The following is a 16,731-nucleotide window of genomic DNA, read 5'->3' as shown; positions in this document are numbered from 1 at the left end:
ACAAGACAAGTACATCTTACATCCAGAGAGCACACTTGTAAAGTGATGCATGCGTCATATATAAGATACCAAGATGCCTGAACACTATCACACTGACGCACAAAGACCTGAAGGCCAGGTGTGTTAAAAAAAAAGTGAGGGGAGGAGAGTCCACTGCTTCATTCATTACTATTGGGAATTAAGAACCTGGCCACCAGGACGAGGCAAAGACACCTCAGCCAAAGGCTTAAATACCTCCCCCACCTCCCTCATCCCTTATCCCCCAGTCATTCTGCCGAGAGAATAAGGAACAGTAGGAGAAATATCAGGGTATAAACGGTGCCAGAAGATAAATTAAATTTAGGTCCGCCCATCAGAGATAGCCGTGGACTCTCCTCCCCTCGATGAAAATGAAATTATCAGGTAAGCATAATTTAGGTTTTCCATCTAAAGGGGAGGAGAATCCACGGCTTCATTCATTACTGTTGGGAACATATACCCAAGCTCTAGAGGACACTGAATGAAACCGGGAGGGAAAAGGCGGACCCTAATCTGAGGGGGCGTTTGTTAGGAGGACCAGGTAGCCGCCTTACAAATTTGCTCCATAGAGGCCTCATTCTTGAAGGCCCAAGAAGAAGCCACAGCTCTAGTTGAATGAGCCGTGATCCTCTGAGGAGGCTTATGTCCCGCTGTCTTATAGGCCAAGGGAATCAAGCTCCTCAATCAAAAGGACAAAGCAGTAGAAGAGGATTTCTACCCCTTGCGCTTCCCTGAATACACAACAAAAAGAGATGTAGACTGTCTGAAATCCTTCGTAGCCTGAAGATAGAACTTCAGGGCACGAACCACATCCAGATTATGAAGTAACCTCTCCTTAGAAGAAGGAGGGCTAGGACACAAAGAAGGAACCACTATTTCCTGATTGATGTCACGGTTAGACACCACCTTGGAAAGAAACCCCAAACCAGTGCGAAGCACCGCCTTATCCGCTTAAAAAAACATATAAGGCAGCTCACATTGCAAGGCAGCCAGTTTAGATACTCTACGTGCCGATGCAATGGCCAACAGGAAGAGAGCCTTCCAGGACAGAATCCTAATGTCAATGGAAGGCATAGGCTCAAACGGAACACTCTGCAAAACCTTAAGGACCAAGTTTAAGCTCCATGGGGGAGCAGACTGTCTAAAGACAAGCTTGATTCTAGACAGAGCCTGAACAAAGGATTGGATGTCAGCGAGTCTCCTATGCCACAAGACAGACAATGCCAAAATCTGTCCCTTTAAGGAACTAGCGGCAAGACCCTTCTCCAAACCGTCTTGGAGAAAGGACAGAATCCTGGATACCTTCATCTTATGCCAAGGATATCCATGATTCTCACACCAGGACAAGGAAGTCCTCCATACCTTATGGTAGAGGCGACGAGTGACTGGCTTCCATGCCTGAATGAGAGTATCAATCACGCTTTCCGAAAAGCCTCTCTTGGCCAAGACTAGGCGTTCAATCTCCACGCAGTCAGCCTTAGAGAATCGAGATTTTGATGTTGAAAGGGGCCCTGTTCCAGCAGATCCCTGCGACAGGGTAACCTCCACGGCGGAGAGGCTGACATACCCACCAGATCCGCAAACCACATCCTCCGCGGCCACGATGGAGCAATCAGAAAGGCCGAAGCTCAATCCTGTTTGATACGTTCCACTACACAAGGTAGAAGTGGTAATGGTGGAAAAATTTAAGCTAGGCTGAACCCCCAAGACACTGCAAAGGCATCTATTGGCTATGCCTGGGAATCCCTGCACCTTGACTTGTATCAGGGTAGCTTGCAATTGAGTCTGGACACCATGAGATCTATCTCCGGCATTCCCCACCGGAGACAAATCTCCACAAACACTTCGGGGTGAAGAGACCATTCCCCCGGATAGAAGGATTGCCTGCTCAGAAAGTCTGCTTCCCAGTTGTCCACAAATGGAATGTGAATCGCTAAGAGCGAGCAGCTGTGGAACTCCGCCCACTCCGAGACACCTTAATCATAGCTAGGGAGCTCCTTGTACACCCCTGGTGGTTGATATAAGCCACCGAGGTAATGTTGTCGGTCTGGAATCTGATGAAGCTCAAAAACCCAAGAAGAGGCCATGCCTTCAGAGCATTAAAGAGTGCTCTGAGTTCCAGAATATTTATCGGAAGGAGAGACTCCTCCCGGGACCATTTTCCTTGTGCCATCCTGGCCCCCCCAAACAGCTCCACATCCTGCCAGACTCGCGTCCATGGTCACAATCTTCCAGGTATGGTCTCAAGAAGTATGTCCACATGGACAGTTGCTCCGGACGGATCCACCACGAGAGGGAGATCCGAGACCGAGCATCCATGGATATCTGCTGTGATAGATCTGAATGATCGCCGTTCCACTGTCTCAACATACACAAGAGGTCTGACATGGCACCTGGCAAATGGAATGACGTCTATGCTGGAAACCATAAGTCCGATCACCTCCATACACTGAGCCACCGAGGGGCTTGAGGAGGACTGAAGGGCAAGACAAGAGGAGCCAATCTTCCTGCGTCAGTCTGTGAGAAAAATTTTCATAGACAAAGTCTATTATCGTACCCAGAAACTCCGCCCTGTTGCTGGGAATCAGGAAACTCTTTCCTGAGTTGATCTTCCAACCGTGAGAATGGAGCAAAAGAAGAAGAGCCCTCAAATGATCCTCTGCGAGACTGAGTGATGGCGTCTGGACTAGGATGTCGTCCAGATAGGGCACCACAGCAATGCCTCTGGCCACCGCAAGTAGCGCCACAAGAACCTTTGTGAAGACTCTCGGGCCATCGCCAGACCAAAGGGAAGGGCCACAAACTGGAAGTGTTGGTCCAGAAACGCAAATCTCAGAAACTTGAAATGGTCCCTGTGGATTGGCACATGAAGTTAAGCGTCCTTCAAGTCTATGGTTATCATGAAACGTCCCTCTTGATTTAGGGGCAGAATAGATCTAATTGTTTCCATTTTGAACGATGGAACACTCAGAAACTTGTTTAAACACTTTAGGTCCAGAATTGGGGCGGAACGTGCCCTCCTTCTTTGGAACCACAAAAAGATTTGAATAGTACCCTAGACCCCTTTCTGCTTGGGGTACTGGTTCGATGACACCTAGAGAGGAGAGATCTCTCACACATTCTAGAAAGGCTTCTCTCTTTTCCGGTCTTGAAGACAGGTTTGATAGGAGGAATCTGCCCCTGGGCGGAAGGGATCTGAACCCATCCTGTAGCCCTGGGCGACAACGTCCAGAACCCAAGGATCCTGAACGTCCTGCAACCATGCTTCTGAGAAGAGAGATAATCTGCCCCCTATTTTGTCCAGAGACCGGTAGGGGGCTGTCCCTTCATGACGATTTTGTCTCGGCGGGCTTCTTGCTCAGCTTAGATTTGTTCCAAGAATGAGCCGGTTTCCAAGTTCCCTTGGACTGGTCCGCTTTCGCAGCAGGCTGCTGGCGCTGGGCCTTGTCCGCACGAAAGGGACGAAAAGTAGATCCTTTAGGCTTAGCTTTTTTATCCTGCAGTAGGAAATCTCCCTTGCCTCCCGCAACCCGTGGATATGATCGAATCCAATTCTGGACCAAACAGAATCTTTCCTTGAAAAGGCAGGGACAACAGCCTCGACTTAGAGGTCATGTCCGCAGACCAAGACTTTAGCCACAGAGCCCTGTGAGCTAAAACGGAAAAACCTGACACTTAGCGTTCAGGCGAATAATTTGCATATTGGCATCACATATGAAAGAATTGGCGATCTTCAGCGCCTTAATCTTGTCCTGTATCTCGTTAAAGGAAGTCTCTCCCTCGACCATTTCACACAGGGATTCACACCAATATGTTGCAGCTCCGGCGACCGCGGCTACAGCCGCTGCCGGCTGAAAAACAAACCCCGTGTGTTGAAGCATTTTCTATAACATGTTTTCCAAATTTTTATCCATGGGCTCTTTAAACGACAAACTATCCTCCAGGGGAATAGTTGCTCGCTTCGCAAGCGTGGAGATAGCATCATCCACCTTAGGGACAGTATCCCACAGCTCCAGCTGAGAGTCCGGGATGGAGAACAGTTTATTAAAGGAAGAAGGGGAAAAGGAAGAACCTAGTCACTCCCATTCATTCTTAATAATATTTGCCATCTTTAACAGGAACCAGGAAGGCCTGAGGCACCACCCTGTCCTCATATACCTTATCAAGTTTAGGAATTTCAGGTTCTTCTGGAAGTTTCAGTTCCAGAACTTCCAGAGTAGCAAGCACTTGTCTCAGCAAAAAGAGCAAATTTTCCATCCTAAACCTAAAGTCAGGCTCCTCCGCAGCTGTAGGTTTAGATGACACGGACTCCGACCCAGAAGGGGCCTCCACCGAAGAGTCGGAGTGGGCCTCGTCATCGTATAATGCCTCAGAAATTTCCACAGGCGTAGACAACCCCTGGGCCGGCTGCCATGATACGACCTACGCTTGCGCTTAGCAGAATGTTGTAAGGCATGGATCACTTTCGATATATCGCAGTTTGCAGTTGATCCGCAAAATCTGATGGCCAACGAATCTCTCCCGCAGGATTAATGGTTGGACCCTGGGGCGCTGCATATGCAATAGGAGATGGATTCAGGGAACGCACCTCACAGGACAGGGACCCCTCAGAGGTGGACGGCTCAGTAGTACTAGACATCCGTTTGCTCTTAGATGTCGTAACTTTATTAAGGCATGTGGAACATACTGCAGTTGAGCAGGCTGATCTACCAGAACCAAACAAATGCTAAGGAGGAGGGCTAAAACTCCCCAATGGGGATTTCCAGCTGAAGGTGGAGTCAATAGGTATATAAGATGTGGTGAAAAATAATAAACTAAAGCCAAAAATGTGAGGTTTGAAATTTTAAAATTTTAAAATTACAATTTATTCCTAAATCCTACATGAACAATCATATGTACATATCACAATAAGTTAACAATCGATAAAAGCCATTAGAAATCCTCTTTGGATCTGTATAATACAATGGGTTTTGCCAAACTTGTATTGATTAGCAGTGGGTGGATAGCATATGTAAGCTGAAATTAGGAAAACGCTGACAAATACTGCAGGTGAAATAATGCACTGTCCTATATAAATCAATAACCCATATATAACAGTTCCTATACAAAACCAGCTATGTTATAGGATAATCAGATAACTAGTATATTAAAGAATTTCCACATGGGGGCGGAGCCAACAGCGTGCAAGAGAGGCCGCAAATTTTCAGAGCTCCGGAGCACTTTGTGATAATAGGGACCTAAAACTGGACTTAAACTCGTTATTGACATTCAACACAAGGGGATTGCCTTTCTAATGCCCTATATGTTATTTGGAGGATGATCGCTTTGGCTGTGGGGGTGCTGGCACTGTACTAGCCCTGAGAGACTTTCCTACAAATTTCAAGAACGGCGGCCATTTTACCCTCCTCGTGGGAGCATAGCTGTCATGATGGATTCTAGACTAATACTTGCCGAAATTGGGAGACTTCTAGCCTATCACAGACAAACACTCTTTGCATCTGTACATAGCACCATTGTCCTGGAAGAAAAATGTGGACCTGCGACGATTAGGGTTCCGGTCTCGACCGAAGCGGCTTTTGCTAAGGGGGATGCTTTGGGGCCCCAGCATCCTCCATGCCCTCCTAGTTTTACGCCGGCTGAGACTGAGACATCAAGCAAGGCTGCAGTGATTACCGATATGACCGCATTACCTGAAGCGACTTCCAAAAGCCGAGCAAGTGTGGACTTCCCTGGCATAGAGTATGGGCCACAGGAAATTTTGCAGTATTGTGGCGCTCCTAATACCGCTTCTTATCTGGCCGTCGCTGGTATTTCCCCACTAGCCTTACAACTCAGATTGGCATTGCGTCAGTCGCCTCCTACCTACAATCAAGGCTGCATACCTAGTTCTTCCCGGCATCTCATTCCTGAGTTGCACACTGCAGAGGCACATTTCGAGCTTGAGACACGGAGGGTCAGAAGGGGTATTGGATAGAAAATACAGACTTCTCTCTCTATAGATTGCCCTGGCAACAACACGGCAGACCCTACAAGAACTTCAACACCGGACAGCTGCACCATAGACCTCCTCTATATCTTATGTGAGCCCATCCTGGCTGAGATGCCGGACACTATATCTACTTACAATTACCGCTGCCTTCTATAACGAAATGCATGGGCTTGGAGCAGCGGGTTGCTAACTCCTATAAGGTTGCATCTCAAGCGGAGACCATTACACCCAGTCAGAGAATATGGGCGATGTTATGTTTTTTTTTAAAGTTTTTCCCTTTAGATGATTGTTTTGACACCACTGCTGCTACATAGGTAGAGTGTTTTCAGATATGAAGGACGTGTATAATCTCTGTTACCTCGTTTATGTTTTTGTATCTGTGTTCAATGATATTATCTTTGGCTTATGTTAACTCTTATTTAGAGTTTTAATCTACTAACCTATCTATCTGTAAAAGTGATTACAATTGACACAGGGGGACATAATGTATGACAACATGGTGCTTATTATGTTACCTTAGTGGGCTGGACCCATGTTAAAGCTCTTCTTTTAAGCACCCTGATCTCATACTATTGAAGTTTATCCTAATACTCTCCCCCATGCAATTATTTGATATATCATTTGTACTGTTGCAATCCTCCTACCAGACCATATGTATTAGTTTTGTGTATTTAGCTTCTTCTACCGCCCGCATTTGCTGTTTCTTCAGTTATTGCTCTTTGAGTGACTCCCCCACAAATCACACCCAAATAGTGGTAAATGCATTTTTAGGGAGGAAGTGTTCTGATATATATAAAACTCAGTTGGTGGTGTCAAGATCTTATCTTATTAGCTTTAATATTCATTTACCATGTTTCAAGAGCTTCTGTATTAATCTCAGCCCTCTTGAGGTTTTAATTATATAACAAATATGTCACCTTTACATGTTTCACACAACCTGTGAGATTATTTGCTATTTGCTGTAACCCTATACCATTTCTGTCTGAGCCTTCTAAACAGGGAATTTACCTGTAGTATCTTATCTCACAGGTGCTAACCCTAAATACATATAGTTTACTGACTGTTTTACCTTACTCTTTTGTATGAGACTTTGGTCTTTTACGCTATAAATTTTATGCATTGTATATAGCCTACCACCTCCCCCCCCAGTTAAGGAATGTACCTCCTATTTTAGGAGGGCTAACTTTGCGGCTTCTCTAGCCTATGCCGCACCCTTACAACTAGTTATGTTACAACAGTTGTTGTTATAAATGCAAATATACATTATAAAGGAATAGTTAAGTGCAAGAACTCTAAGAACTGACAAATAAAAAATAAATAAAATGGAAGTTCAATATTTGGGATCCAAGAGTGGTCTCTTTCAGTCAGGGGATACCTCCTATAGCTTTGCACTCTCTATCTTAATATGGGGCCCGTAAGCGGCCTTAAGTATTATCCAGGAGGTACACACCCATAATAGGCAAGCATTTCATCTATACCCCCATGATATGTCATTATTATGTATTGTTTGCCTTAATTTCCTATTGCTTGTATGTTTCTTTCCAGTGAATCTATATGTTTCCGCTTTGATGACATGACATGCATGTAAGCTTTTATTTGAACTTCAATAAAAATTATTTAAAAAAAAAAAAAAAAAAAAGAATTTCCACATGTCCTATGCACGGTAAATTCTATAAAAATACCCTGAGTGTTACAAAAATTGCCCTAAATAAACGTCAGTGTTACAAAAGTCCAAAATAAAAGTCCAAACAATTATACATGATGCAAATGTGATCTTAAGTATCCAAATAAGTCCAGTGTTAACTCCAGGGAGGTGTGATTAATCCGTGTGAGAACCGTGTAAAAAATGAGGTTAATTCGTGTAGAAAAAATGTGGTTAAATGAAATTCTTTGGGTTATCCCAAAATAAGTTATATCCTAAAAGTGAAAAGCCGCTTCAGGGAGTGCTTTCCCTCTATAGATATTTTCCTTCAAGTGAGGTATTCTTATAAAGACGATTATCCTCAATGACCTATTTTTTTTATAGGTCATTGAGGATAATCGCCTGAGGACGAGCTAATTTAGCTCAAAAACGTTCACGCAATAAAGTGGATCTTCAAGTAAGCCCTTAGGAGTGCACTTTCTTCTTTTGAACTATACATATTGTTTGCTGCACCCAAGGCTGTTTATAGTGAGGTTTGGAGTGCACTTTGTCCATATATATATATATATATATATATATATAGTTACCACATTTGGCCAAATGGGACTCTTCCACATACCTGGGTCCCTAATATAGCCACACAACTGCAGCCATGCACACAAATGCAAGCTAATAATCAAACAAACTGGGAAAAAGTCAGGGTTCACAGACTTATGTAATCACCCTGGGCATAAGCAAAATCAGGAAAAAGGACAGCACATCCAGACTGGACCGGGTACACATCCCATGACCCATAAACAGGCCCAGCTTTGGTTGCTATCACACTCACATAAAGCTCCTCTATTTACAGAGTCACAGGCAGTTAACCCCGGGCCTGCCAGGGTGCAAGTCCTTAGGGAGAATTACAAAATTAGACAATACAATTGTCTTGTTGTATTGTCTGATTTTGTAATTCTCCCTAAGGACTTGCACCCTGGCAGGCCCGGGGTTAACTGTATGTGACTCTGTAAATAGAGGAGCTTTATGTGAGTGCGATAGAGCAACCAAAGCTGGGCCTGTTTATGGGTCATGGGATGTGTACCCGGTCCAGTCTGGATGTGCTATCCTTTTTCCTGATTTTATATATATATATATATATATATATATATATATATATTATTTTTGATAACCTAAACGGCTTATAGAGTGCCAAATAAATAAAAAAAATAGTACTTACCCAAAGACACTCTGCTACTGGAGGAAACCAGTAGGAAGCCAAGACCAGTGCTGAAACATAACAGCAGAGGAACTGGAATAGGAGTATATTGAGGAACCAACAAGCAGAGGCAAAGGACAAGTCCCTGAGACCCCTATGGAAAGGCTTGTGACTAAATTACCACCCCATAAATATATTGCTTCCAATACTCCAAATATATCTCTCTAACAAGCAACTTGTACTCTCTGAGGGTAAACTGGCCCCAACTCGATCTGAGAACCCCTCTCTCTGAACAATCAAATGCACATCTTCATTCTTCGACCACCTCTAACAATGGCAAAGACAAGACTGAGCTCCTGCTGAGGTAGCAGGTTTTTTTTTATAGTTCTTGGGAATCTTTGCCTCTTCCTAGTGGTAGGGAAGAGTAATTCCTAGGAGTAATGGATTGTGGACTCTCGCCACCTGTATGAAAGAAAGGTCTATATTTATACATACTTACCAACATTTTGATCCCAAAACCAGGACTGGGGATTGAAGGTGTTGGGTTGTAAAGGGATGTGGATCTGATTAGTCCAATTAAGTTGTTTTAGCAGTGTAGGGGTGGGCTTGCAAGGGAAATGAGACTGCCGGCAATATTAACCCCTGGTGCAGGTTTGACATGTAGGACTGAGGTCCAAAATGGGAGTTAAATACAGGATGTAACCTCTGTTCAAGACTAACAAAAACTTGAATATGCATGTCTGATTTCCCCCCTCGCACACTAATGCTCAGATTGTCCTTATACTCACCTGCCTGAGGGAAACCAATTGGGGCAAATCCTGCAGCTCCTGCATAGGGTGAGGAAATGATACCTGGAGCACCTGATGAATACATACAAAAAGAAAAATTAAAAAAAGAAAGCATCAATAAGAAAACAGAACTTTTTTTTGACAAATAATAATACAAAATTTAAAAAAAAAAACACACACAAGAAAAGGCAATAAAGTTCATGCCAGTGCCATCTATTACTTATTTTGCCCATCAAGCATGTTAAATATCAACCAACAGAGACATAGATACTAAAGACCACACTTTGTCAGAGTTTTATGTGCGTATATATATATATATATATATATATTATACATACATACACACACACGTTTATACAAACAAATATATGATTGCCTCAAGATTGATAAATAGATTTTATATTCTATTAATCTAAAATAAAAGCATTTATATTCCCTCATAAACATCACATGTATAAAGCTATTGTACTGTAAAAAGGTAGTTTATGCTTGCACAATTGTCACAAAACCACATACAGAGAAAAGAAAGCACTTACGCTGAAAAACAGAATTTATGCTTACCTGATAAATTACTTTCTCCAACGGTGTGTCCGGTCCACGGTGTCATCCATTACTTGTGGGATATTCTCCTCCCCCACAGGGAAAGGCAAGGAGAGCACACAGCAAGAGCTGTCCATATAGTCCCTCCCAGGCTCCGCCCCCCCAGTCATTCGACCGACGGTTAGGAGAAAAAAAGGAGAAACTATAGTGTGCCGTGGTGACTGTAGTGTATAGAGAAAGAAATTCTTTAAACCTGATTAAAAAACCAGGGCGGGCCGTGGACCGGACACACCGTTGGAGAAAGTAATTTATCAGGTAAGCATAAATTCTGTTTTCTCCAACATTGGTGTGTCCGGTCCACGGTGTCATCCATTACTTGTGAGAACCAATACCAAAGCTTTAGGACACGGATGAAGGGAGGGAGCAAATCAGGTTACCTAAACAGAAGGCACCACGGCTTGCAAAACCTTTCTCCCAAAAATAGCCTCCGAAGAAGCAAAAGTATCAAATTTGTAGAATTTGGACAAAGTGTGCAGAGAAGACCAGGTCGCTGCCTTACATATCTGATCAACAGAAGCCTCGTTCTTGAAGGCCCATGTGGAAGCCACAGCCCTAGTAGAGTGAGCTGTGATTCGTTCAGGAGGCTGCCGTCCGGCAGTCTCGTAAGCCAATCATATAATGCTTTTCAGCCAAAAGGAAAGAGCGGTAACAGTAGCTTTTTTGACCTCTCCTCTTGCCAGAATAAACTACAAACAGAGAAGACGTTTGTCTGAAATCCTTTGTTGCTTCTAAATAGAACTTTAAAGCACGGACTACATCTAAATTGTGTAACAAGCGTTCCTTCTTTGAAACTGGATTCGGACACAAAGAAGGCACAACTATTTCCTGGTTAATATTCTTGTTGGAAACAACCTTTGGAAGGAAACCAGGTTTAGTACGCAAAACAACCTTATCTGAATGGAACACCAGATAGGACGGATTATACTGCAGAGCAGATAATTCAAAAACTCTTCTAGCAGAAGAATAGCAACCAAAAACAGAACTTTCCAAGATAACAACTTGATATCTATGGAATGTAAGGGTTCAAACGGAACCCCTTGAAGAACTGAAAGAACCAAATTTAGACTCCAGGGAGGAGTCAAGGGTCTGTAAACAGGCTTGATCCTGACCAAAGCCTGAACAAAAGCTTGAACATCTGGCACAGCTGCCAGTCGTTTGTGTAACAAGACAGATAAAGCAGAAATCTGTCCTTTTAGAGAACTCGCTGATAATCCCTTATCCAAACATTCTTGGAGAAAGGAAAGGATCCTAGGAATTTTAATCTTACTCCATGAGAATCCCTTGGATTCACACCAACAGATATATCTTTTCCATATTTTATGGTAATCTTTCTAGTCACAGGTTTTCTGGCTTGTACCAGAGTATCTATCACAGAATCCGAAAACCCACGCTTAGACAAAATCAAGCGTTCAATTTCCAAGCAGTCAGCTGGAGAGAAACTAGATTTGGATGTTCGAAAGGACCTTGTACTAGAAGATCCTGTCTCAAAGGTAGCTTCCATGGTGGAGCCGATGACATATTCACCAGGTCTGCATACCAAGTCCTGCGTGGCCACGCAGGAGCTATCAAAATCACCAAGGCCTTCTCCTGTTTGATCCTGGCTACCAGCCTGGGAATGAGAAGGAACGGTGGAAACGCATAAGCTAGGTTGAAAGTCCAAGGCGCCACTAATGCATCCACTAGAGTCGCCTTGGGATCCCTGGATCTGGACCCGTAGCAAGGAACTTTGAAGTTCTGATGAGACGCCATAAGATCCATGTCTGAAATGCCCCATAATTGGGTCAACTGGGCAAACACCTCCGGGTGGAGTTCCCACTCCCCCGGATGAAAGGTCTGACGACTCAGATAATCCGCCTCCCAGTTTTCCACTCCTGGGATGTGGATCGCAGACAGGTGGTAGGAGTGATCCTCCGCCCATTTGATGATCTTGGTCACCTCTCTCATCGCCAGGGAACTCCTTGTTCCCCCTGATGGTTGAAGTAAGCAACAGTCGTCATGTTGTCTGATTGGAATCTTATGAATCTGGCCTTTGCTAGTTGAGGCCAAGCCCGGAGAGCATTGAATATCGCTCTCAGTTCCAGGATGTTTATCGGGAGAAGAGACTCTTCCCGAGACCATAGACCCTGAGCTTTCAGGGAATCCCAGACCGCGCCCCAGCCTAATAGACTGGCGTTGGTCGTGACAATGACCCACTCTGGTCTGCGGAAGCTCATTCCCTGGGACAGGTGATCCTGAGTCAGCCACCAACGGAGTGAGTCTCTGGTCTTCTGATCTACTTGAATCACTGGAGACAAGTCTGTATAGTCCCCATTCCACTGTTTGAGCATGCACAGTTGTAATGGTCTTAGATGAATTCGCGCAAAAGGAACTATGTCCATTGCTGCAACCATCAACCCTACTACTTCCATGCACTGAGCTATGGAAGGCCGTAGAACAGAGTGAAGAACTTGACAAGCGTTTAGAAGCTTTGACCCTCTGACATCTGTCAGGAAAATCTTCATTTCTAAAGAATCTATTATTGTTCCCAAGAAAGGGACTCTTGTTGACGGAGACGGGGAACTTTTTTCTATGTTCACCTACCACCCGTGAGATCTGAGAAAGGCTAGAACAATGTCTGTGTGAGCCTTTGTCTTTGAAAGAGACGACGCTTGAATTAGGATGTCGTCCAAGTAAGGTGCCACTGCAATGCCCCTGGGTCTTAGAACCGCTAGAAGGGACCCGAGCACCTTTGTGAAAATCCTTGGAGCAGTGGCTAGTCCGAATGGGAGAGCCACAATAGGTAATGTTTGTCCAGAAAGGCGAACCTTAGGAACTGATGATGATCTTTGTGGATAGGAATATGCAGATACGCATCCTTTAGATCCACGGTAGTCATAAATTGACCCTCCTGGATTGTAGGTAAAATCGTTCGAATAGTTTCCATTTTGAACGATGGCACTCTGAGAAATTTGTTTAGAATGTTTAAATCCAGAATTGGTCTGAAAGTTCCCTCTTTTTTTGGGAACTACAAACAGATTTGAGTAAAACCCCTGACCTTGTTCCACAGTTGGAACTGGGAGTATCACTCCCATCTTTAACAGGTCTTCTACACAATGTAAGAATGCCTGTCTCTTTACTTGGTTTGAAGATAAGTGAGACATGTGGAACCTTCCCCTTGGGGGTAGTTCCTTGAATTCTAGAAGATAACCCTGAGAGACTATTTCTAGTGCCCAAGGGATCCTGAACATCTCTTGCCCAAGCCTGAGCAAAGAGAGAGAGTCTGCCCCCTACTAGATCCGGTTCCGGATCGGGGGCTACCTCTTCATGCTGTCTTGGTAGCAGCAGCAGGTTTCTTGGCCTGTTTACCCTTGTTCCAGCCTTGCATTGATTTCCAAGCTGGTTTAGTCTGGGAAGCGTTACCCTCTTGTCTAGAGGCTGCCGAGTTGGAAGCCGGTCCGTTCCTGAAATTGCGAAAGGAACGAAAATTGGACTTATTCTTAGCCTTGAAAGGTTTATCTTGTGGGAGGGCATGGCCCTTTTCCCCAGTGATGACTGAAATAATCTCTTTCAATTCTGGCCCAAAAGGGGTCTTACCTTTGAAAGGGGTATTAAGCAATTTTGTCTTGGAAGATACATCCGCCGACCAAGACTTTAGCCAGAGCGCTCTGCGCGCCACAATTGTAAACCCTGAATTTTTTGCCGCTAACCTCGCTAACTGCAAAGCGGCAAAAATAAAGGAATTAGCTAACTTAAGTGCGTAAATTCTGTCCATGACTTCCTCATACGGAGTCTCCCTACTGAGCGACTTTTCCAGTTCCTCGAACCAGAACCACGCCGCTGTAGTGACAGGAATAATGCACGAAATAGGTTGAAGGAGGTAACCTTGCTGTACAAAAATCTTTTTAAGCAAACCCTCCAATTTTTTTATCCATAGGATCTTTGAAAGCACAATTGTCCTCAATAGGAATGGTTGTGCGCTTGGCTAGAGTAGAAAACTCCCCCTCGACCTTAGGGACTGTTTGCCATGTGTCCTTCCTGGGGTCGACCATAGGGAACAATTTCTTAAATATAGGAGGAGGGACAAAAGGTATGCCTGGCTTCTCCCACTCCTTATTCACTATGTCCGCCACCCGTTTAGGTATCGGAAAAGCATCAGTGTGCACCGGGACCTCAAGGAACTGTCCATCTTGCACAATTTTTCTGGGTTGACCAGATTGTCACAATCATCCAGAGTAGATAGCACCTCCTTAAGTAATGCGCGGAGATGCTCTAATTTAAATTTAAATGTCACAACATCAGGTTCTGCCTGCTGAGAAATTCTTCCTGTATCAGAAATTTCCCCATCTGACAAACCCTCCCTCACTGCCACTTCAGATTGGTGTGAGGGTATGACAGAAAAATTATCATCAGCGCCCTCCTGCTCTACAGTGTTTAAAACAGAGCAATCGCGCTTTCTCTGAAATGCTGGCATTTTGGATAAAATATTAGCTATGGAGTTATCCATTACTGCCGTCAATTACTGCATAGTAACAAGCATTGGCGCGCTAGAAGTACTAGGGGTCGCCTGCGCGGGCATAACTGGTATAGACACAGAAGGAGATTATGTAGAACTATGTCTACTTCCTTCATCTGAGGAATCATCCTGGGCAACTTTACAATTTGTGACAGTTCTGTCCTTACTTTGTTTGGACGCAATGGCACAATTATCACACTATATTTGAAGGGGGAACCCCATTGGCTACCATACATACAGAACATGATCTATCTGAAGGTACAGACATGTTAAACAGGCTTAAACTGGTTAATAAAGCACAAAAACCGTTTTAAAACAAAACCGTTACTGTCTCTTTAAATGTTAAACAGGGCACACTTTATTACTGAATATGTGAAAAACTATGAAGGAATTATCCAATCTTTACCAAATTTTCACCACAGTGTGTTAATAGTATTGCACTCCAATTTTCAAGCTGTTAACCCTTAAAATGTGGAAACCGGAGCAGTTTTTAATTTTAACCCCCTTACAGTCCCAGCCACAGCCTTTTCTGCAACTTCACCAATCCCATGGGGGTATATGATACCAAATGAAGCCTTCTAGGAACGTTTTTAGTGGATTCCAGACCCTCACACATGCAGCTGCATGTACTGAACTCAAAATTAACTGCACAGTAATGGCGCGAAAATGAGGCTCTGCCTACTACAGAGAAAGGCCCTTCCTGACTGGGAAGGTGTCTTAACAAGTGCCTGGTGCTAAAAACGTTCCCCAATGTTATAAAAGTGTGAAATACTACTTCAAACTGCATATAATACTTAAATAAAGCAATCGATTTAGCCCCTAAAAGTGTCTACCAGTTTATAGCCCATAATAAGCCCTTTATTCTGTTTGAGACTAAGAAAATGGCTTACCAATCCCCATGAGGGGAAAATGACAGCCTTCCAGCGTTACACAGTCTTGTTAGAAATATGGTTAGTCATACCTTGAGCAGAAGAGCCTGCTAACTGTTTCCCCCAACTGAAGTTACTTCATCTCAACAGTCCTATGTGGAAACAGCAAACGATTTTAGTAACTGCTGCTAAAATCATAATCCTCTCACAAACAGAAATCTTCATCTCTTTCTGTTTCAGAGTAAATAGTACATACCAGCACTATTTTAAAATAACAAACTCTTGATAGAAGAATAAAAAACTACAACTAAACACCACAAACTCCTCACCATCCCCGAGGAGATGCTACTTGTTCAGAGCGGCAAGGAGAATGACTGGGGGGGGCGGAGCCTGGGAGGGACTATATGGACAGCTCTTGCTGTGTGCTCTCCTTGCCTTTCCCTGTGGGGGAGGAGAATATCCCACAAGTAATGGATGACACCGTGGACCGGACACACCAATGTTGGAGAAAGGATATTAACATATATATCATATTACCACCAATCAAGTGCTTCATACAGAAATACAAGTTAGTTATCAAAATGCACACACTCTTGCGTAGCCTTGAGTATGTGTATCAAATCTATTTTCCTGTAAGGACAGATATAAATAAGCTCATGCAGAAATCAACTGTGTAGAAAGATGCAGGGTCAGTAGCGTGCTAGTGCTATAAATTGTCTCTATAATTTAAACAGAATACCCCCAATGATTAAGGCAGAAACATTGAGAGCAGCATTGTAAGACTACCTGGTTTAAGTCTTTTTGTACAAAATCATTCAGTATTGTCATTATCTGTACAGTTCTAGGAATTAAACTCTTAGTGATAGCTCACCATAAAGGAATTTCCTGAAAAGACAAATCAATGAACACACTGCTCATTGTGACAACGAATATGAAGGCAACTTTGTCTGTCAGTAGGTTAACAGGGTTTGTTAATTTCAGTCCTCATGACCAATTAGCTGGCCAGTTTCAGGATTACACTGGGAAAGAGCAGGTTTGTAACCATAGTTACTGAGCTGCTGATTTCACCTGCGCTCTAGTTCACATATTCTTACAAATCAGGTCTGGTATTGGACCTTGGAAATTACGAACCTGTGTT

The 16,731-nt window shown here is 43.7% G+C and overlaps 1 protein-coding gene across 1 annotated transcript in view; it reads right to left on the bottom strand.

The window, feature by feature from the left end:
• The window catches only part of PTBP3 (polypyrimidine tract binding protein 3), a 444,692-nt gene that overhangs the window by 74,901 nt on the left and 353,060 nt on the right, over positions 1–16,731 (bottom strand). The window contains exon 8 of the mRNA XM_053700011.1: positions 9,633–9,704. Coding sequence (XP_053555986.1) covers positions 9,633–9,704 — 72 coding nt within the window. The remainder of the gene's footprint in view (positions 1–9,632; positions 9,705–16,731) is intronic.

The sequence above is a fragment of the Bombina bombina genome, chromosome 2, assembly GCF_027579735.1.
Source record: "Bombina bombina isolate aBomBom1 chromosome 2, aBomBom1.pri, whole genome shotgun sequence".
Classification (NCBI taxonomy): Eukaryota; Metazoa; Chordata; class Amphibia; order Anura; family Bombinatoridae; genus Bombina; species Bombina bombina.
This window is presented reverse-complemented; position numbering and strand designations above follow the sequence as displayed.